General features: G+C 38.2%; 1 protein-coding gene across 1 annotated transcript in view; it reads left to right on the forward strand.

Moving 5' to 3' along the window:
* The window catches only part of GPALPP1 (GPALPP motifs containing 1), a 42,800-nt gene extending 19,900 nt beyond the window's left edge, over window positions 1–22,900 (forward strand). Inside the window, exons 5-9 of the mRNA XM_004759236.3 lie at window positions 5,681–5,812; window positions 6,227–6,391; window positions 11,529–11,627; window positions 18,623–18,841; window positions 19,589–22,900. Of these exons, the coding sequence (XP_004759293.1) occupies window positions 5,681–5,812; window positions 6,227–6,391; window positions 11,529–11,627; window positions 18,623–18,841 (615 nt within the window). The 3' untranslated portion in view covers window positions 19,589–22,900. The remainder of the gene's footprint in view (window positions 1–5,680; window positions 5,813–6,226; window positions 6,392–11,528; window positions 11,628–18,622; window positions 18,842–19,588) is intronic.
* The last annotated feature ends 790 nt before the right edge of the window (window positions 22,901–23,690 follow it).

Here is a 23,690-nt window from a genome sequence, read left to right on the forward strand (position 1 = left end):
GCAATAAATATGATCTGCCATCTTACAGTTGCTAAAAAACAGAGAAGTTAGGTAATTTACCAATGTTGCAGTTTATATTTATCAAAGCCACAGCTTAAACCCAGTTTTTGTTTTCTTTTGTTTACAATTTAAAGTAATCTTTACACTCAATTCAGGCTTGAAGCTACAACCCCGAAATCAGGAGTGAGTTACTCTACCAGCTGAACCACCAGGTGCCCCTTAAACCTGGTTCTTAAGATTTTAGATCACCTGTTTGGTCTGTTATTCTCCAGTAGCTTCCTGTATATTCATCTCTACTGAGAATTCAGCAGTTACACTGAGGTTGCTACTAAGGAAAATAAAATACAGTGGTTAAAACCATGAACTTCAGAGTCGTTTACTCATTCCTTCAACAGATATTTATAGTGCACCTACAATGTATCAGGCACATAGTCACAGAAGTGAGTCTGTCAACAAATCCTATTGTCCTGCCTTCAAAAGATAACCACAATCCAACCATTTCTGCAGTCACCCTGGTCTAAGTCAACATCATACTTCCCCTGTTTTGTTGGTCTTGATACTTTATCCCTGGTTTTTCTGCTGCCTCTTCTCAACACAGCCGCTAGAGTGGCCCAGATAAAATGAAGTCAGATCGTGTCACTCACACCCAAAACCATCGGATTGCTCCTCCTGTCTCTGCATAAGAGCCAAAGCCCAGGGCCCCCTCTACAGTCTGGTCTCCTTTAGCTCCCTGATGTCCCCTCTTATTTTAATCCGACCACACTATGCTCCTTGGTGTTCCTCCTCACAGAGGCCGGGGAGGCTCCTACCCCAGAGTGTTGATGCCTGTAAGTCTCTCCAAAATGGTCTTCCCCTAGGTATCTATGTGGCTTGCCTCCCGGAACATCAGTTTTTGGCTGGAATGTCACCTTAATGAGGTCATTTCTGATCTCCTAATCCAAAATTGCTAACTCCTCTTCCCCTAACTCCTCTCTCCTTCCCTCCTTTAATTTTCTCCAAGCATCTGTCACCACCTCAGACACCATTTATTTTACTGCTTCTTTTTATTTATTGATGACCTCTGCCCACTAGAATGTGACTCTATTGAGGACAGAGATTTTTGTCTTCTCTCTAGTGGACATTCAGAAGGGTTTGTTGAGTGAATGAATAAGTTAGACATAGTCCCAGCTAATCACACCTGCAATGTAGTGGGGAATACAGACACTAAACAAAAATCTAACATTATGAGTGATTCAAAAGGTGAAACGAAATACAATGGAACCATGACGGACGACTCTAAACTAATCTGAAGAAATGAGAAAAAGTCTTTGTCTCTGAGAAAATGTCTAAAGATTGATAAGTTGGAGATATCTCAGCAAAGAGGGCAGGAAAGATTGTTCCAGAACATACAGATATCTTCTTTGAAGGCAAAAAAGTGTGGAGAGGGAGAGTTAGGTTTTAAGAAGTCCATTGCAGTCGGAGGAGAAAGAGAGAAGGCAAGAGCAACCAGAGCTTGGAATCCTGGACGAGCTTAGTTTCACATCAGTATCGTGCGGTTGTTTTCCTTATCTTAGAGGGCTGTTACAAGGATTAAGTCAGAACAGTAGGTTTTCAACTTTCAAGAGCTCTCATCATTGTCATCATTCTTACCATCTTCACTACTGATGCCATGTGAGTATCTTTGAAAAATTTAGTGTAACTATAAGAAATCTTTCTAGCAAGGTTGCTAAATACAAGAATACATTACCAGAGGAAGTACCTCCAGGCACATGGAAGACTGAGCTGGCGGGTCCTGCTCGGGGCTCCCTGCCACAAACTCAAAGAAATGCCCAGGCTGTGGGGAATAGCAACAAAGTTAATATACAGCTAAGCTCCAAAGAAAGAAAGGGAAGTCTACAGCTGCTAGTGACATTGTGAGAATTCAGAGCTAGAGCAGGAAACACAAGCTTACACAGCAGAGGACCAGGGTGGTTTTAGGGAAGCCAGTCATAAGCCCTAGAGTTGGGCTTGGGGACCAGAGCCGTAGCTTCGGCTGTGCAGGCAGAGCAGAGGGAATTGAAGTCTCTGAATAAAACCCACAGCCTCCAGGTTCCATTCTGCAAAAAAAGGAGTCCGGGAGAAATAGAACTTGCAGCCCTTGGAATGTGGGAAGGAAGTTTCATGCTCTCCATAACCTACTTTCAGATGATTCCCAATATGTCTATCTGTCTGCCTCACACAGAGAGTGGCAAGGGAATGGGAAAAGAAAGATAAATACGGTAAAATGTTAGCAGCTGATGGATTTGGGTGAGGATACATGAGTGTTAGATGTGAACTACATTTTCCAAAAAATTTGTTCAAGCATAATTCAGTTTTATTCATGCTTGGAATTTTGTCCTAACTCACCTAGACAGCAGATGAATAGTTTAATTCCCTGGTGGTATCTATTCTATATTTTCTGCTTCTCTTAGCAAAGGGTGAGGGGTAATGGTAGGGCAGGGCTTACACCATCGCATACCTGTTGCACTTGGTTGTACTCTTGGTTCTGAATTACTTGCTTTATAATTTCCTTCCAATGAAACCTTTTTCAAAAAACACTTCTCGTTTTCATATTTTACTTTTTCAAAGAGGGGCTTCTCTTAGTCTCTTATTCACAACATATACCCCTAAATTAAGATATACGTAATGGTACTAATATTTAGCATTCTTTGAGCACTTGCCATAAGTCTGACACTGCATAGCACAACATAAACATATTTACATGACTTAATTATATTCCCAGAACACATAAACTTAATTTAATCAAAACAACAATCCTGGGAAATGTCAGGAAGTGTCAGCCAGAAAGCTTTTAGCTGCAAATAACAGAAAATGCTACTCAACGTGGAACTTTGTCCTAACCTATTTTATTAGCAAATGGGCTGTATATGTAATTGCCTGGGCCATCTATATTCCCAAAATAAGAAGAATGTGTTTCATATGTAATAAAAGCTATACAACTAGGGTCATTCTAGGTTGGTTGGTTGAGCAGCCTAAATGATATGGGACTGCAGCTTTTCCCGTCTTTTCTGTCCTCTACAGGATGTTCATTCCTCTTAGGGTGACCCTTCATTATACCAGGAAGCTTGTCAAAGTTCTAAGATTCCCATGCACATGCCAATGTTCAGACAGAGGAGGGAATGATCTTACCTTGTGCCCCTTTTGTAGAGGAAGGAACACCTTTCCAGGTTTCCTGTAGACCTGTCCTCAGGTTTCTTTGGCCAGAATTGGATCATATGCCCAAGCCTTGGCTAGTCATTTGGGCAAGAGGAATTCAACCAAACTGACTGGCTTAGAATTACCAACATTTTCCCCCTAGGAGTTAGAGAAGTTCCCAGGTTCCTGAGAAAGGCATGGCCCCTAAGAGGATGAACAGAAACAGGGTTCTCTTAGAGTAGTTACTAGTTGGAGCTGTTATAATCCCCATCTGAAAAGACAAAAAGCCAGAACACCTGGATGGTTCAGTCAGTTAAGCAGCCAGCCCTTGATTTCGGGTCAGGCCATGATCCCAGGGTCCTGGGATCAAGCCCCACGTCAGGCTCCACACTTAACAGGGAGTTTGCTTGAGGATTCTCTTTCTCCCTCTGCTCTCCCCTCCACTCCCCCACTGTCTCTGTTTCTCTCTCTCTCTCTCAAATAAATAAATCTTAAAATACATAAATAAAAGACAAAAAACCAAGGCCTGGGACACCTGGGTGGCTCAGTTGGTTGAGCGGCTGCCTTCGGCTCAGGTCATGATCCCGGCGTTCTGGGATCGAGTCCCACATCGGGCTCCTTGCTCAGCAGGGGGCCTGCTTCTCCCTCTGCCTCTGCCTGCCATTCTGTCTGCCTGTGCTCGCTCTCTCCCCCTCTCTCTCACTGATAAATAAATAAAATCTTTAAAAAAAAAAAACCAAGGCCTAAAAAGGCTAAATAGCACTCCTGAGGTTACATGCTAATACGATAGCAGACTGAGGCCTTGAAACTAGTTCTAACTGCAGCCCATAGTATAAACCAGTAAGGTATATGATTTCTATTGTATTTCTAGATAAAATAATTCACCTAGTTTTAAATCAACCAGGATACCAAAATGATTATATATCTAGATTGGATTTGGATTATGATTCTAGTTTCTCTTTTTCATTTTAGTATGTTGGGCCTGATTTTCATTTTGCTCCCTTAGTTTATAACTCCCAACACCCTAAGTGATCTTTATTTCTAAAAATTCCAGGCATCATCCTAACAAGACATGCAAGATGTGCCAAATTCTATCTTTATAAAATCATCTCTTGTTAGATGGAAGTAAAAATAAAATTCCCTTATCCCATACTTTAATACTATTTTAATGTCATGCCTCTTATAGTTGTAAAAGTTCATTGTATCTTTTATATTTCCTCATTTTATGTCACCAAGTATTATTTTGTAAGGGCTATAAATATGTTTATAATAATGTTTGACATCAAGGAGCTTACCCTGATAGAGATGAGCTATAAACACTTAAGGTTAAACATTAACAAGTGAAATTTTTTTAAAAAATAGAGAAGAGTCTCTAGTATAAGTAGAAAACATACACTGGCCTTAATCTTAGAATATTTTCATCTTAAATACCAGTTTTGTAACCTTGAACAATTTGTTTAACCTTCCTAAATAGACTTCTCTAAACCTAGGTTTCCTGGAAAAGAAAACAGGAATAATAATGTCTTTTCACAATTGTGTTATAAGGATCAAATGATGCATTGTATACCAAAGTCTATAGTTAGAGAAAGTGTGTGTGTGTGTGTGTGTGTGTGTGTGTGTGTGTAATTTAGAGTAAGCCGAGAGATAATACGTAATTATCTGATTGTTTGTACCAATAGCAATTGCTTTAAGGGTGCAGAGAAGAAACCACAGATACAAAGTTACCACCGAGTAGCTAGTGGGGAAAATGTAAACAACACAAATGAACTTGATCCTGATAATTTTTAAAAAATAGAAGCAAGAAGCTGCCCCTCCAAGCTGGAGGACAAATATCTTATTGTTGTTCATCTTAACCTACCTCTTCCTTGAGGCCAAGGACTGCTTGAAGCCCTAGAGTATCTAGATTTTAACACAGAGTCTTACATGCAAACCCTTTATTCAGATGATTTATTTATTGAGAGCAAATTGAATTCACTTATTCCAATACTATTACGTGTTTAGGGTCAAGGGAGTGTTTTGAAAACGAAGCTAACTCTTTGGGGCCAGTATTTGTGAGCTGTTGTATAGCATTTATTTCCGTGCACCTTGCTGAGTCATAAAGGCTCATACAGCTTCCAAGAACTGTGTCTTGTTCCAGAGAGCTTTTTCTGTACCAGGAACGAAAATGGTTTCAACTTGTGTCATCTCTGACCAGCTAGTAGTAATTACCTGGACTATTACTGTGAGAAGAATTGTGAGGCCACATCTATGTCCATCAGGAAAAAAGCTGAAATCATTTAATGAGGTCTGCCATGACCAGGGGAGGGCGGGGACAATGCACATTGTGTGGATTTGTCGTCTCTGTATTGTGAACTTTAGGAAGATGAGGAAAAATTCCTCATTGTTCAATGGTTAGCAATATGTTGTTTGCATTTTTGTTTCAGTGTCTCTGGGTAATCAATTTCAGCAAAATTTTAAGTAATTTAGGATCATTTTCTATAACCTGTAGCTCTGTTCCTGGGTTAAAGGTAATGTCTTATTTCAAAAGGAAACAGATAGCAGTGAAGATGAGGACATTGTTGGACCAATGCCTGCCAAAGGACCAGTTAACTATAGCGTCACAACAGAGTTTGAAAAAAGGGCCCAGCGAATGAAAGAGAAACTGACCAAAGGAGACAATGTAAGTTTTAAAGAGACTGTACTCTGAAAGATAGACTAAGTGAATTAAAAATCTAAATTTTAAAAATAGACATGAAAGAAAATATAGGCACGTATGTATATAAGGAAAATTTAGGAGCAAGGTAACCCAGAAGCTGGTAAAGGAAAAGACTGGCAATTTTGCCTATCTAAAAAGTTCTGTATGGCAAAAGGTAAAAAAATCCGAAAAATGATAAATTAGATGAAGGTATTTATAACATATATGACAAAGTATCAATTTATATTAAATTCTTTCTCTTAAAGTATATTTTTTAACCTTAAAGCCTCAATTTAAAAACATGGCCATTTATAGAGAATTTTACACACACACACACACACACACACACACACATTCTGTCTAGGCTACCTTTTTTTTGACTATTTACTTCTCTTAAAGGATTCATCTAAACCAATGACAAGAGAGTCATGGATGACTGAGCTTCCTCCAGAAATGAAAGACTTTGGTCTGGGGCCCAGAACTTTTAAGAGAAGGGCCGATGACAAATCTGGAGATCGATCAGTCTGGACAGACACTCCAGCAGACAGGGAGAAGAAAGCCAAGGTGAGAGTGTTTGTTTGTTCATGTATTTCTGCCCACGTTCACTCTATTTTGCAAGGATATAAGGCACAATAGTCTCAGGGTACTATTTTTAAAATTATGATTCCAAAAGGAAAATACAGAGTTCTCCCTGAAAGAAAATAAGGAAAGTGACAGCAGTTGCGTACTGTGTCCCAGTGAACTGTCTCATTTACATCTCAAGAAAACCCAGAGATAAGACTTCTCGACTTCATTTCATAGAGAAGAAACCAACTTTTATGAGGTCGACTTTTCTGGAATTAGAGGGCTGGTAAGTAATGAACAATGCTTCTATTCTAGACCTTCCTGTAACAGGAGAGGAGGTAACAAAAGAGATGTGGAAGTGAGCGGCCCACTTGGAATGGCTAATGTTGGAGTGCCTTTCTACTCTTTTGTAACTGGTCTTTTACAAAAATAATCTATTGGAATTTTTCTAATTTAACCTTTAAGATTGTTTCAAAAAAGACATTCCCTTGTTTACATGGATTTATTCATGCCTACTTTTAGTTGTGCTTTTCTCTGTCCTTCTGTTCCTCATTATAGGCAAATAGATTAGCATATAGGCAGATATGCAAGGACTGTTCTTCAGAGGACACTATGACAGAAAATGGAGCAAAAGGAAATTAAGCAACACAGTGATTTTAGGTCCTGAGATTGAGTTCTTTAGATCCTTTCCTTTTCAGTACTGAAAGTGTTTTTCTGAGTTTTACAGTGAACTCATAAAGAGGTTATTAAAACTCCTTAAATTTTATGCTGTATGATGTTAAGCATATAGTACAGCAGACCTGTATTTATGGCATGAACTATATAGTATCAGTGTCAGAGAGCTGTTCATTTTTTAGGTAGTCCCAGTAGTTTATTTTTTATTTTGTTTCCCATGCCTCAGGAGACATATCGAGATGATGCTGCTAAGACTGATGTCAAAGAAGTTACTGCTTGTGTTCTCTTCTAAGATTTTTATGGTTTCAGGTCTCACAGTTAGGTCTTGAATCCTCTTTGAATTTATTTTTGTGTGTGGTGTAAAAAAGTAGTCCAATTTCATTCTTTTGCATGTTGCTGTCCGGTTTTCCCAACACCATTTGTTGAAGAAACATTCTTTTTCCTGGTAGATATTCTTTCCTGCTTTGTTGAAGATTAATTGACCATATACTTGTAGGTTCTTTGCTTCTGGGCTCTCTATTCTGTTCCGTTGATCTGTATGTCTTTTTGTGCCAGTACCATACTGTTTTGATGATCACAGCTTTGTAATAGATCTTGAAGTGCAAAATTGTGATGCCACCAGCTTCTTCTGTTTTAAGATTGATTTGGCTATTTGGGGTCTTTTGTGTTTGCGTGCAGATGTGAGAACTGCTGGTTCTAGCTCTGTGAAAAATGCTCTTGGTGTTTTGATAGGGGTAGCATTAAATACGTAAATTGCTTTGAGTAGTAGTATGGACATTTTAACTACTTGTTCTTCCAGTCTGTGAGCCTGAAATGTCTTTCCATTTCTTTGTGTCATCTTGAATTTCTTTCATCAGTATTTTATAGTTTCCAGAGTACAGTTCTTTCACCTCTTTAGTTAGGTTTATTACTAGGTAATAGGGGTACATTTTTAAATGGGATTGATTCCTTAATTTTTCTTTCTCTTACTTTGTTATGTTGTATACCAATGCAACAGATTCCCATACATTGATATTGTTCTGTGTGACTTTACTGAATTCATTTATCAGTTTAATAGTGTTTGGTGGAGGGGGAGTCTTTTGGGTTTTCTGTGTAGAGTATCATGTCATAGGAAATAGTGAAAGCTTCACTTCTTCCTTGATGACTTTGGTCCCTTTTCTTTCTTTTTATTGTCTGGTTGCTGTGGCTGTGACTTCTAGTACTATGTTAAATAAAAGTGGTGAGAGTGGACATCCCTGTGGTATTCCTGACCTTAGAGGAAAAGCTCTCTTTTTCCCCATTTAGGATGATCTTGGCTGTGGTTTTTTCATAAATGGCCTTTATTATGTTGAGGTTATGTTCCTTCTAAACCTACCCTGTTGAGGACTTTTATCATGAATGGATGTTGTACTTTGTCAGATGCTTTTTCCACATCTGTTGAAATGATCATATGGTTCTTACCCTTTCTTTTATTAATGTGATGCCTCATATTGATTGATCTGCAAATATTGAACCACCCATGCAACCCAGGAATAAATCCCACTTGATCATAGTGAATGATTCTTTTAATGTATTGTTGGATTTGGTTTGCTAGCATTTCATTGGGAATTTCTGCATGTGTGTTCACCGGGAATTCTGGCCTGTCCTTCATTCTCTCTCTCTCTCTGTTTCTCTCTTTTATTTATTTATTTAGTTAGTTAGTTATTTTAATTTTAAGTAGACATTCTGTGAATTCATGACCCTGAGATCAAGACCTGAGCTGAGAACAACAGTCAGATACTTAACTGACTGAGCCACCCTGGTGCCCCGTAGTTCTCTTTTTTTAGTGCAATCTTTATCTGGTTTTAGTATCAGGGTAATGCTGGCCTCAGAATGAATTTGGAAGTTTTCTATTTCTTGAGAATAGATTTTAACTCTTCTTTAAATGTTTGTTAGAATTCTCTGTGAAGCCATCTATCTAGTCTTGAACTTTTGTTATCAGTCTGTTAACTTTTCTTTTTCTTCCTGTTTCAGTTTTAGTAATTTAAATATTTCTAGGAATTTATTCATTTCTTCTGGATTGTCCAATTTGTTGGCATATAGTTTTCATAATATTCTCTTATGACTGTTTATATTTCTGGGGTGTTGGTTGTTATTTTTCCTCTCTCATAATTTTATTTATTTGGGCCCTTTCTCTTTTCTTTTTGATAGGTGTGGCTAGAGGATTATTAATTTTATTTTATTTATTTATCTTTATTTTAAGAATCAGCTCCTGGTTTCATTAATCTGTCCTGCTATTTTTTATTTTCTGTCATTTTTTTCTGCTGTAATCGTTACTGTCTCTGCTGGCTTTAGGCTTCATTTTCCATTCTTTTTCTAGCTTCTTTGGGTGTAGGATTAGATTTGTGATTTTTCTTGCTTCTTGAGATAGACCTGTATTGCTAGATACTTTCTTATGAGGACTGCTTTGGCTGCATTCCAGAGATTTTGGACCATTGTGTTTTCATTTTCATTTGTTTCCATGTATTTTTTATTTCTTCTACTCATTTTTCTTTTTTAATATTTGAGTTCCCAGCATAATCTCCACTAGGTGGAAATTAAGCTAAGTGGAGACTAAGCTACTAAATTCTCACATTCACTTAGCCAACGTGGCCTAAAAGAAGTAAGATTGCTCTTTAGAAAGAAATGGAAGTGTTCATTATAAAATGACAGACATCTGTTATGCCCTCGCCTCCCAGTCTTGACTAGCTCTATTAACTCTTTTTCTTTTTTTAAAGATTTTATTTATTTATTTATTTATTTGACGGGCAGAGATCACAAGGAGGCAGAGAGGCAAGCGGAGAGAGAGAGAGGGAAGCAGGCTCCCTGCTGAGCAGAGAACTCAATCCCAGGACCCCGAGATCATGACCTGAGCCAGAGACAGCAGCTTAACCCACTGAGCCACCCAGGCGCCCTAGATCTATTAACTCTTAATATTAAATGGTCAGGTTTTATCTCTGTCTTACCATAACATCATTTCTTCCTTAATATTTATAAATGAAAGCATCTGTTTTCTAGGAAAATATTTTATGAGAAAGTAAGAGCTGAGCTAGTCCTGTTTTTAACAGTGCTTTATTAAATACAGCATTGTTTTGTACAATTATTTTTAAGATTTTATTTCTTTGTCAGAGAGAGAACACGCAACCAGGAGTGGCAAACAGAGCAGGCAGAGGAAGAAGCAGGCTCCCTCCTGAGCAAGGCACCTGATGCGGGACTTGTTCCCAGGATTCTGGGATCATGACCTGAATGGAAGACAGGGGCTTAACTGACTGAGCCACCCAGGTGTCCCTATAGAATTTTTTTTTAAGTAGGTTCCATGCCCAACTTAGGGCTTGAACTCACAACCCTGAGATTGAGAGTCACATGCTCTACCAACTGAGCCAGCCACGTGCCCGTTTTGTACATTATTAAGATAAAAATTTTAGATGACATCCTTGGTTTTCTTAAGCAGATAACAGTTTACAAATATGCTTTGAGATTTGTTGGAAATTTATATCAGCACTTCATCTTGTATATGCAGTGTTGTTTTGTTTTGTTTTGTTTTTTTAAAGATTTATTTATTTATTTGACAGACAGAAATCACAAGGAGGCAGAGAGGCAGGCAGAGAGAGAGGAGGAAGCAGGCTTCCCACTGAGCAGAGAGCCCGATGCGGGACTCGATCCCAGGACCCTGGGATCATGACCTGAGCCGAAGGCAGAGGCTTTAACCCACTGAGCCACCCAGGCTTCCCTGCAGTGTTGTTAATGTTGTGTTTTTGTTTTTTGTTTTTGTTTTTTTTTAAGTTCAAATTCCAGTTGTTCACTGTTGGTATATTCTGTATATTGACCTTGTATCCTGCAGCTTTGCTATAGTGTACTTGCTTATTAGTTCCAGGAGTATTTTTGTAGATGCTTTGGAATTTTCTATATAAACAATCATGTCATCTATGAATAAAGATAGTTTTATTTCTTTTCCAAACTTTTAAACCTTTTCTCTTTATTTGTCCCCTCAAGTGATTTTACTAGTTTTAAAAACAGATAATGCAGAATTTCTTTCTCTTTTTTTCTAATTTTATTTTTAAGTAATCTCTGTACCCAATATGGGGCTCGAACTTATAACCCCGAGATCAAGAGTCGTATGCTCTACCAACTGAGCCAGCCAGCCACCCCTGTAGGATTTTTTAAAGCCTCATTTTCTCTCCTACATCTCATCATTGTTTGTCAGACTCCTTTGTGAGTTTGATAAATAATTGGCTTCTTCCAATTAGTTGATTGGATAGGTTTCTTCCTTGTTTTCAAGAAAATCATCGAGTAGAACACCAACTGATTCCTTATCAACTATATGTATATTTATATTCCTAGTAGGAAAAGATTCAACAATCTTAGTTTAGTCTCTTAGTACTCAATCTGAGTAAAAATAATATTTCTTTTTTAGTTTTTCTTAACTATATGGTTCAGTAATGTGTTGCCTGTGTTCATTTTTCAGGAAACACAAGAAGCAAGGAAATCATTTAATAAGAAGGATGAAGAACATACATTGTCAGGAAGGGAAAAGAGATTGGCTGAGCAGGTATCCTCATACAATGTAAGTAAGAATAAAATATATAAGCTTTTTTTCTTTTTTTTAACAGAGTGGTCATAAGTTTCATTGTTTTTTAAATATTTATTTATTTATTTGAAAGAGAGCGAGCATGCGTGAGTGGGGGAAGGGGTGGAGAGAGAGGGAGAAAGAGAATTCCAAGCAGACCCCGCACTGAGTGCCGAGCCTGACTTGTGGATTGATCCCAAGACCCTGAGATCACAACATGAGCCAAAACCAAGAGTCAGACTGACTGTGCCACCCAGGCGCCCCTAAGCTTTTATTTTTTTTTTTCTATCCTTCTCATATTTTTTCTCTTTCTTGTTTTTCTTTCTTTTCTATGTCTTCCTTTTTAGCTTGGTCTTTTTCTGTACAACTGCCCTGAGAAATATTCCACTCTATTGTGTTACATGTCTTTATGTAAAATCCTATTTATAGGATTTTTTTAATGTATGTGTATAATATTTTCAGTTTGTATTTTACTTAAGTCTTATGTTAGAAATTTAATTTGTAGAGATTAGAAACAGATGATCAGAAGCAAGAGCCCCTGCCCTGCAGCCACTCCCCACCCCACCAGGGGGCCTGCACCATCCAGCCATGGTCAGTCCCACCATGTTCTGTGATGTCACCCTGAACAGGGAGCCCTTGGGCCGCCTCACCTTGGAGCTGTTTCAGACCAGGTTCCAAACACAGCAGAGAACTTCCGTGCTCTGAGCTCTGGGGAGAAAGGATTCGGTGATAAAGTGCCGGCTTTCACAGGATCATTCTGGCAGTTCTGTGCCAGGCTGGGGATTTCCCACCCCGTACTGGCACTGGTGGCCTGTCCATACAGGAAGAGAAATTCGCTGGCGAGAATTTCGTCCTGAAGCACACAGGTCCTGGCATCTTGTCCAAAGGCTGCACCCCACACAAACGCTTGCCAGGTTTTCATCGGAACCACCCACACAGAGTGGTTGGGCAGCAGGCAGTGGTCTCGGGCGAGGTGAGAGGGCAGGAATACTGTGCACGCCATGGGGCTGTTTGGGACCAGAAACGGCAAGACTAGCAAGATCACTATTGCTGACTGTAGACGCACCTAAAAAATTTGACTTGTATTTTACCTTAGCTGGCAGACCATTCCTTCCGTAGCCCAGGAAAGCAACCTCCACCCCCATCTGCTCGAAGTACCGGTAATCTTTGTGCTCTTGCTGCAGTGCTAATGGATTCCATATTTTCCTTGGCCCCCTTCCAAATCCAGCCAGGTTGCAGAGTTAAATTTATGATTGTGGCGTGAAAACTAAACAACAACAAAAGAAAGCAAGAGCCCTACTAACTCCTAGAGATCCTCAGTTCATATTTCAAATTATAAGCCAATTTGGAATGTTTGATGTGAAGATTTAAATATGGAAGAAAAATGGTTTTTAAGATATAGTTCAATCAAAAAAAAAAGATACAGTCCAATCTAAATTTATAAACTAAACAGTGTTCAGTTAACATTTTGTTATTTCATTATATTCTCTTACTTTAAAAACAAAACAAAAACTTTTGAGTGGTCCAGCTAAATGTAAATCACCAGACCCTTTGGGCCCTACAGTGTTCAGGTATCTAAGGAAAATTACCTCTGTTCCCAGCGTATTAATTAATGAAAAGTTTCCCAAACATTAAAAATATAGTTAGCGTGATTAATTGGACCTGTGTAGACCAGTATACAAACAGTGAAGCATACATGAAACATTTTTTTTGAAACTGACCAAAACTCAACCCACAATGGAGCATTTATGAAAACTGACCAGCTTAAGAGTCAAATCTCAATAAAACTGGAAGAATTACTGTCATTAAAACCATGTTCTCTGACCACAAAGAATTTAAGTTAAAATTTGGAATAATTTAAAAGCCTTGTACAACTTAAAATTAGAAAAATTCAGAATTTAAATTTTGCATGAAGGACAACATGATAATGAAAGTTAGAAAATACGTAGACATGAATAACACAAAAATACTACATATCAAAAATGTGGGCAGTGCACTATCAGGTGGTACTTAGAGGCAAAACTATAGCTCTAGTGAGTTCTGTTAGAAAAGACTAACTAAAAATCAATGAGCTGGGCCTCTTTCCAAATAGGCATTTCCAGTAGTAAACATACATCTACCCCCAGACCCTATAGTTTTACCCTTGGGCATCTATCTACTTAAGGCAAATGAAAACCTATTCACACAAAGACTTGAATATGCTTTATTGTTAATGTCCTCAAAAAAACTTCTAGAAGAAACTCTGGATTCCTGGTTAGCTCAGTCTTAAGCGTCGGCCTTCAGCTCAAGTCATGATCCCAGGGTCGGAGTCCCACATGGAGCTTCTTCCGCTGCCTGCTGCTCCCCCTGCTTGTGATCTCTCTCTCTCACTTTCTGAGAAATAAAATCTTGAAAAAGAAAAAGAAACTCTACCTATGAAACTAATAATACACTATATGTAAACTAACTGAATTTAAACTAAAAAGAAGATTTGCACATTGAAAAAAGACTTCTATAAGAACGTTCATAGAAGCTTTGTTCATATAAGCAACTATCTATGGACAGCTCAGATGTTCATCAGGAAGAGAAAGAAAAACTAAATGCAGTGAAATACTACTTAGCAATAAAAAGAAACAAATCACAGATAGATGGAACAACATGGATGAGTCTCGAAGTCATTACACTGAGTACAAGGAAATATGTACAAGGAAGTACATACTGCACCATTCCATTTAAGTGATGCTCTACATTAAGCAGAATGAGTCTGTGGTTGAAAAAAAGCAGAATACTGGTTGTAGTAGTTGAGTGTGGGCGTTGACTAGGAAGAGGCAAAGTGTTCAGTGATAGAAATGTTCCAGATTTTGATTGAGCCCCAAGCTGGGTTCGGTGCTGGGCATAGAGCCTGCTTAAGATTCTCTCTCTGCCCTTCCTCCCAGCTCCCCTCACATTCTCTCTCTCTAAAATAAAATAAATTTTAAAAATATATGAAAAAGATTATAGTTATAATCTTATGCTGAAATTTTATTCACAAGATTTACTTTTCAAAATAGTAATAGTCTTAAGACCACCCTCTAACTCTTGGTTTGGATAAATCGAACACTCTTTTAAAGTATTACCATGAAGACAAAAACAAAAAACTAGCCTCTTAGCGTGAATTTTCAAAAGCAGTTAAAAAATGATCTCATTCAAAATAAATTGCACTGGCTTTTAGAAATTGTTATAAAACACACATTTTGTTAAATGAGTAAATTTGGCAAATCAGCAATTTGGTCATTTAGCAAATTACTCTGTACGTGAATGGTCCTCAGGGTGATTTTTAGTGAATGGACTGTTTCTGGTTGTTTCCATAATTTTTTTTTTATAGCTCCAGCATTGGTTTGGTCCTGGGGATCTCAAGGTACAAATTACGCTGAAACAGTGTCCCTGAAGCTGCAGACAGAACAGCTCATTTATCATAAAGAATTTGAGCACTTGAATTGTTTGAATTGATTGTAGTAATCCAGTGGTTTAACGTAGTCCTCTCTTTACTGGTGTTTAATTTAATAATATAGGGCATTGGTAAATTGAAGCCCGCCATCTTTGTTCCTCCGTTATTGTTTGATTTTGTTACCTTTTGTGCAGTTTCCCGTTTTGTTTTGTTTTGTTTTGTTTTTTTAAGAGAGGGATGGGGGAGCAGAGGGAGAGGAAGAGCGAGTTGACGTGGGGCTTGATCTCAAGACCCTGAGATTGTGACCTGAGCTGAAATCAAGAGTTGGACACTTAACCAACTGAGCCAGCCAGGCACCCCATCCTTTTGTGCAGTTTTGATCATCGGTATCAATCCCGTTCTTCAAGTGGCTCAAGGTGAAATAGGGCCTCTATAGCATCATTCTTTCTCACATCGCCACACATCTCTTTCAAACCTTGTTCTCTGTTTTCTCCAGCACCTTCTTATACTTCAGGCCTTCCCCCTGCCAGCTCTTGATAGCCTGTCTACCTTCAGCTTTACTACCCTACTAATGAGGTTTTTTTCTCATTCATGAGGGAGGGAGGGGAAAATGTATGGCTTTCTTACATTTGTGTGTGTGTGTATATATATATATATATATATATATATATATGATACATTATAGTTCCTCATCCTACAATTAACCCTGCTCTTCATGTCCTTTGGCTTGCTTTCTCTCTCCTCTGATTTTTAAAAGCACGGGTTTCTGAGACTCAGAGTTGGCAATTTAGATTCACGAAATCTAACAGCGGGGCTCAGGAATCTGTATTTCTTTTCAGTCAGGAGTGGAGACCAGCAGTCTTCAGGTGTTTTTGCTTGGTATCCCCTAAAAGAAACCTTTATCCTTAACAACTAAAAATTTTTATTGTAAGTTTCAGTAATTACAAAAAATGTATAGTATAGGGTATTACTCTGTTCAGTGTTTCAGATGGAATCCAAGAGACATAGCAATTCAGGATCAGTTATTAGCCATTAAAATATACACCTGAAAAAGCACTTTCTTAACATTTGACAGTTTTATTTCATCCTTTTTTCTCCTTGAATTCATAATTTTCTCTTCTGCCACAGAATTTTTTCATAATGGAAGTCTCTTACACTTGAAAATCTTTTATGATAATATTGACAAGTATCTCTCCCTCTCCCTTTGCCCCTCCCCACCTCACATGCACACTCTAAAATAAACAAGTCTTTAAAAAAAAAAAAAAGTGGAAAGCACTTGACTTGCAAATCGATTTGTTTCTAAAAGATTTTACGAAGATTTATGAAATGAGTGAGAGGGGTTAGGAAAATTTGAGAGTGGTAATTCAAATAAATACTAAACTAACATAATATCTTTTTTTTTTTAAGATTTTTTTTTTTTTTAATTGCCAGAAAGCGAGCACGGGGGAGAGAGAAAGCGAGAGTGCAAGCAGGGGGAGAGCAGCAGGCAGAGGAAGAAACAGGCTCATTGCTGAGCAAAAAGCCTGATGTGGGACTTGATCCCAGGACCTTGGGATTGTGACTTGAGTCAAAGACAGACACTCAACTGACTGAGCCACCCCGGTGCCCCAACATAACATCTTTTGTACATTCTGCTAAAACCTACAGCTCCAGATTGAGCTCATTCAGTTGAAGGGGAATAACTACCCCATGACCTAATTGGCAAAGTCGGTTCTGGTTGCTAAATCAGCCAGTTAAGAGTCATTTTCTGGGGACGTCTGGGTGGCTCAGTTGGTTAAGCAGCTGCCTTCAGCTCAGGTCATCATCCCAGCGTCATGGGATCGAGTTCCACAGCGGGCTCCTTGCTCCGCAGGGAGCCTGCTTCTCCCTCTGACTCTGCCTGTGCTCACTCTCGCTCGCTCTCTCTCTGACAGATAAATAAATAAAATCTTTAAAAAAAAAAAAAAGACTCACTTTCTGTCAGAAAATCTTACTTCATTTTTTCATTCAAATAGACGTGTTAATGATTGTCCCAGTGACACTTCAGAACTCTGAAGCAGATGGGTGGGCAGGATAGTTTTTCTCTTGGATCAAATAGGGTGCTGCCATTTTCACCGTTTCTTACCAGTGTTATGTTGCTTTCACTGCCTTTACTTCTTTGCTCTCAAACACATTCTTTAACAGAGTAGGGCCTGGAAGAGATGTCGTTGCTAAGCAAAAATTGCCCTTTCTTCCACTGCCCTTCTATTCAGTCTGTTTGAGCACAGAACATTCAAACAAAAACCAAAACACCAATTTCTGAGAGACACCACACACTTAAGAGAAATATGTTTAAGACACAGAACAGGGCGCCTCAGTGGCTCAGTTTGGTTAAGCATATGACTTGATTTCCACTCAGGTCATGATCTCTGGGTTGTGAGATCAAGCTTCACTTCGGGCTCCCCAGTAAGTGGGGAGTCTGCTTGAGATTCTCTCCCTCTGCTCAGGCTCTCTCTCTCTCTCTCTCTTTCTCTCTCTCTCCCTATCTCTCTCTCTGTCAGGTAATCTTTTTTAGAAAAAGATCCTCTCCTTCTGCCCCCGCCAACTCCTACTCTCTAAATAAATAAAAGTCTTAAAACACACACACAGAAGAACCAAAGCCTTCCTGAGTTTATAGTACCTCAGTTAGAGGAAGTATTTCACATTTTTTGTTTGAAACCTTGGAAACTTGCTCTCCTAGGCAGTATTCTTACAGTAAGATTCTGAGAGGCCTCTCTTTTGTGAAGTAGCCAAGGGCTCTAATAAAAGGGGAGAGATCAAGCTAGCAAGATGCCTTATGGAGCAAGTCAATTTTAAGTGAGGGTACATGAAGAAGTTGAGCTTTGTGGGTAGATAACCTTAAAATTATCCATGTCTTTGTACCACACGAATTCCACTCTCTGTAGCCCGAAGGCCCACATCTGCCCCCACTGAAACTAATGGCCTTTGCTCAGAACTCATCCTACTGGGTATATTTGAAACCGTGAGCACCTGTCCCAACTAAGAAGAAAGAGAATGAGCCATGTAAGAGAAAGAACAGTAAACTGAAAGGAACAAAAATCTCTTAGCTTATGGAATATGCCAGTAGATCCTGAGCGGGCCTTGAATTTTGTCACTCCTGTGCCATTATTTTTTGGGTTTGCCCTTGTTTCTGCGTTGGCCTGGCCACACCCTTTGCTTCCTGTGCACCTGTTCAGGCGGCAGACCAGCACATCCATGACTCTTTACCCAGGCTCCTCAGTGACGATGTAATTGCTCTTCCGTCCTCACCATGCTCTTGGCTTGGACTCTAATTATGACACACCACATGTGGTTATTTCAAAATGTATTTCCTCTCTGTCTTGTTTTTTTTTTTTTTATTACTATTATGTAATGGTAGTTAGTAGATATCTTCATTATGGTTGAATTGAATTTGCCTCCGCTACATATTTTCTTCATGGATCCTGTCTTGGATTTGGCAAAACCTGACAGGGTCTATAAAAAGCCCTCCTTAATTTCATCATTACTGCTTAGTCATTTTGCTTCATGATCCTATTCTGTCCACAATCTAGACAAAGATTTTCATTTCTACTCTCTTGCTCTCCCCCAGGAATCAAAAAGATCAGAATCTCTTATGGACATTCATCATAAAAAATTAAAGAATAAAGCTGCTGAAGAAAAAAATAAGCCCCAAGAAAGAATACCATTTGACCGTGATAAAGATCTCAAGGTTAATCGGTTTGATGAAGCTCAGAAAAAAGCTCTGATAAAGAAATCTAGAGAACTAAACACCAGATTTTCACATGGCAAAGGCAGTATGTTTTTATAAGTAAGTATGAGAGGTCTCTTTTCAAACTGATAAATTTGAACTTTTCTAAATACTCTGTTATCCAGAAATAGTTGTGTGTAAAATCTATTTCCTTTTATAATAAAGTAGATTATAAACATGAAAATCTTTTTTGATAAGTCGATCATGATTTTTTGAATATTCAGCCTTGTGGGATTAAAAAATGTAGTTTACTTTGAAAAATAGCTTTGTCTTCAGGCATTGCTATTAAAAACACTGAAGTTAAAGTTTATAAGAAATGGCCAAAGAATGAGTGATTTGAAGCTTGGTTAAATATGCATGCTTTTTTAAAGAACGAAGAAAGGAGATGCATCTATAATCTCTGTGTTAAACAAGATCACAGTTAGAAAACATTCTTTGCTTTGAAAGCCTCTCTGTGAGTTAAGCTTAAGTTCAAAATCATTATATCCTTCATCCACAGCCCAGTCTGACAAGGGTTCGTAAAGGTGAGTAAGGAATTATGTAAAAGCTGAGGTTGCTTCTTAAAATCTTGAGCATTTTTAAATGTATGAAACCTGTATCAATATTAAAATGTGGCTTTGAAAGAAAATACAGGGGCGCCTGGCTGGCTCAGTCAGTGGAGCATGCGACTCTTAATTCGCAAGGTTGTTGTGAGTTCGAGCCTCACGGCGTGTAGAGATTACTTAAAAATAAAATCTAAAAAAATAAAGGAAAATACAGTTAAAGTTAGAAATATTTTCCAACTTACTGAACTTTCTTATTCTTCAGGGGGATTTCTCTGTGCAGTGAAGAAAAGTTGAAGAATACGCTTTTATCTGTCTGTCCACCTTTATCCCTTTGTTTTGAGTTTCTTGAGATTAGAGATGACTTCAGTCTTAAAAACCATACAAACTTACCTTGTGTGTATATCCTGTAAGTTCTATGGAAACCTAGTCAGTATTTCTTATGTGGAATAGAATTTTGTGTGTCTTCGGCTTCTGAGGAAGTGTGGGCTTTTCTTCAAATAATTATTTTGAGGCTCTCCCATCCGAGCCCTAATTTTTGTGGTGTCTCACAAGTATCCTGTAAGATCTTGGTCAGGACTATCCACCAAATCCCCACCAAAGCTTAGACCTCCTCATCAAATGTTACTCACCTGCCCCTGGAGTAAATGTGCCGGGTCCTTGCAGTAAATCCATGAATTTGAAATTGTTTGGGTTTTCCCTCTAAACCGTGAATACACATTTACAAATAGAGGGCTCAGAGGTTTCATCTGTTTTGTTCACATTTGCTTGTTTGGGCGATCAGGGTTTTTTATTTGTTTGGGCTTTTGTTTTTCTATTTTGGTTGGTTCTATTTGGTTTTGGTTTTTAAGTCAGCAAGAAGGGCCTCTGCATTATCTCATGTGCTAAGGAAAAACTATATTGATTTTTCCAATATTAATAAGTATTTCTGGGGGAGGCAATCTGAGGGACAAAATATGCCCTTAAGCATTAGCAGTGTGAAGTCTAAGACTTGGTCTCCATGGTCTCAGTCAAAGCTTTCTAATTAAGTCTTTAAACTTTGCTTTGCGATGATCTTATTTTACCCTTTTATAGATTTTAGCTAATTTATTATAAACTGATCTTTTTTATCAGTCATGAATAGTCTCTTAAAAAAATCAAGCTCCTAATCCCTGAATACAGAAATATAAATGGACATGTTAATCATAACCACCCTAATGAGAGTATGTAAGTTTGTAATGCTTGAGGTACCATCTGTCGGGATGTTAAATAGAATATTCTAAATGGTTAAATCCTAAATTCAAATTCTCTAAGTTTTGTTTTCTTACAGAGCCATTCTAATTGTTCACTAGTTCTGTGGTCTATTCTTGATAAAGCATGAAGGGTTTTGTTTTTTGTTTTTTATGGGGAAAAACACAAAATGAGAGACGAGGTGGGAAGTGTGAGGTTTCAGTGGAAAAACATTCTGATTCCTTGTTCATTTAGGCTTTATGACAATTGAGTGACCTCTTCAGATTATGGCACAAATTATTCTTTGCTTTTATGATATCAGCCTAAACAGTAGCCTAATCAAGGAGTGTAGCTACTAAAACGATGAATTATTCTCCCAAGCAAACCGAGAAAGCCTCTTGTCTCAGAACTTGAACAGAACTACCATTTGCCTAAGATCTCATTTTTAGTGAGTAATATTTTCTGAACCCAAAACTTTGTATAAAAGCATCCATTGCTCTTATTTAATTTTGTTACAATTTTTCGCCAATGAAAGGAAGAAATGTTTTCTAATTCCTTATCCTTGTATGAATTCCTAACATATATTTTTGGGAAATTTGGTATTTTTTAAAGTAAAAATGTCACCTTTGGTTACTTATTTTTCTTTGTTTTCTTCATCTTAAAGAGATAGGATATTTCCATATCACCTATTTACTGTTTTTCCCCTCACCTTGAAGCATCTTTGTCCTCAGCAAAAGGGAGAAAACCTCTTTTTTCGGCCTAATGCTTTCCATGAGTTACCACCTTATTGCTTCTTGTCACCCCAGGACAGTTTTAATCAAATGTAAGGCCAGACGGGAGGTTTTTATGCCCCTCCCCCGACAGGGACTACGCCCAATATAACAGTATTGATAATAGAATAGAGTTGCTATTTACACAGAATGGAAAGGTGCTCGTGTCAGCCCCTCCCCTCTTCCAAAGTGGTGAAAAGCCTACTTAAATCAAGTCTCCATCCATCTGGCAGAAAATTGGCTTTGCTGACATCTTCTAATAAGAACTTTTTAATTTCCTATACTTCTTGGCTACAAGTTTTCTAGAACTGCATCCTCCTTTGAAACTTCAAAATGAAGAAGAAAAAAGAGCAACACTCAGTTCAAAGGGTGAAGCAGATACTTTAACTTTCTTTTCCATTGAAGGTGACATCTAAGTTCATTGTACCTGAAAGTACATGATTTTTGTCCACCTCTGTAAATCGTCATCTCAGATTGAGTTACTTCCACAAGTAACCACATTACTGATAAATAAATGGTGACTTTAGCAAGTGAGAGAATTGGGAATGGGGACAGAAGGTGAGAGATGATGGCTTCACCCATTCATTATCAGGTAAATTAAAGCCTTTTTATATTGGGCAAAATATTGTAAATTAAGTCCTGCTCTTTAAAAAAAAAAAAAAAGCCATGGTCTTACTAAAAGTTTTTAATCGTCTTCGGATATAGCAACCATTCGACATTTAATTTATCTCTTAAACTTTTAGTATTTCTCTGACTTAATGACTTATTTAAAAGTGAGGTTGAGAGGGACACCTGGGTGTGGCTCAGTCGGTTGAGTGTCTCCCTTCAGCTTGGGTCATGGTCCCGGGGTCCTGGAATCAAGCCCCGCATCAGGCTCCCTGCTCAGCGGGAGGCCTGCTTCTCCCTCTCCTACTCCCCCTGCTTGTGTTCCCTCTCTCGCTGTCTCTCTGTCAAGTAAATAAATAAAATCTTTAAAAAAAAAAAGAAGTGAGTTTGAGATTGACATGGTACCAAAACTTATATGCTCCAGAATAGATTAGTAGTTATTCTATAAATTATTTGGTCCCCAAACATGATGGCACTTTTTATTTCTTATATAGGGTGGATAATGTTAATATTATTACTCAAACGTATGATCATGGGAGATGAATTGTTAAACTGTCTACAAGAGTTCTGTCATGTCTCTTTTGTACTTCTTCCATGCTAATGATAAGCATTGTCAGAAAAAGCAATTCTCTGTTGAGTTATGTAGCTCAGAGGAAGAATTAACGTGGGGGGAACTGGTTAGAAATAGTGCCTGTGTAACATCAGTGCCAGCTCTTCTCTTTCATGATACTAATTTATTTTACTTTGACTTTTGATGCCATTGTGAGATTTAAGTCTACAGTTACAGAAGTCATGCATTTCCTATTATATGAGAGTTGGGGGTTTTTGCAGCTTAAAAAATTGTTCAACTGTGACTCTAGTTTGTAAAATACTATAAAGAGCTATACACTGCCCCTTTGAATCTCTTCATTTTGAACTCTACAGGAAAAGACTTTTTAGAAAAGAGTTCTTGGTGTATAATTTTTTACATATAAATAAAGTTTCATCTCTGAGAAGTTGTGGACTTTTATTTGTGTTCTCTTAATATAATTAACTTGTCTGAAGCCAGCAATACAAGGAAAAAAAATATTCCACAAAAATATATTCTGGCCAATCAGATCATTTTAGGAAGAAACCTCACTTGCCACGTTTTCATTATCCCGGTCTAACTACAAATAGTAACTGTTTCTTTAGACATGCAAGACAAATTGGAAATGCTCTTAAGAGCATCATGACCCAAGAGGGGATAGAGCTGGCTTATAACCAAGATTCCATTGTTCTGTGAATCATAAGACTTTAGAACAGTTGGTGGGTGTTTTCAGGGGTGTTTGATGATCACCTTTTTTTTTTCCTTTCTCTACTTCCCAGATTCTTTCAGAAAGCATGTGTTCTTTTTTAATTTGAGGTGGGGAGGCTAATCCCCCTTTTTATAACATTCTGATTTTTTATTATATAGGGTTAGTTGAGGACAAGAAACTTTTCAGGTAAAATGGTAAGGAAAGTCTGAAGAGACATCATTTAAGCTGAAACCTAAAAATGAAAAAGATGCTAGCAGAATGAGCAGTACTGACCACATATGCAAAGGCCTTGAAGCATTAGTTGGGAAGTGTTTGAAGAACTGTACTAGTGTGGGCGGTATATAAAAAATATGGGGGCTCAAGGTTGGTCCCTGCTACTGATGCTAGGAACCCCATACAAGGGCATCTGACCCAGTTTTAGAAGGCAAAAGGAAGCCTCCCAGAGGAGAGTATGCTTTAGCCAAGTCATAAACCTCACATAGGAGTTAGCCAGATGGGTCCTAAT

This window comes from Mustela putorius, unplaced genomic scaffold (genome assembly GCF_011764305.1).
Source record: "Mustela putorius furo isolate JIRA1106 unplaced genomic scaffold, ASM1176430v1.1 tig00000179_pilon_pilon_pilon, whole genome shotgun sequence".
NCBI classification, from domain to species: domain Eukaryota; kingdom Metazoa; phylum Chordata; class Mammalia; order Carnivora; family Mustelidae; genus Mustela; species Mustela putorius.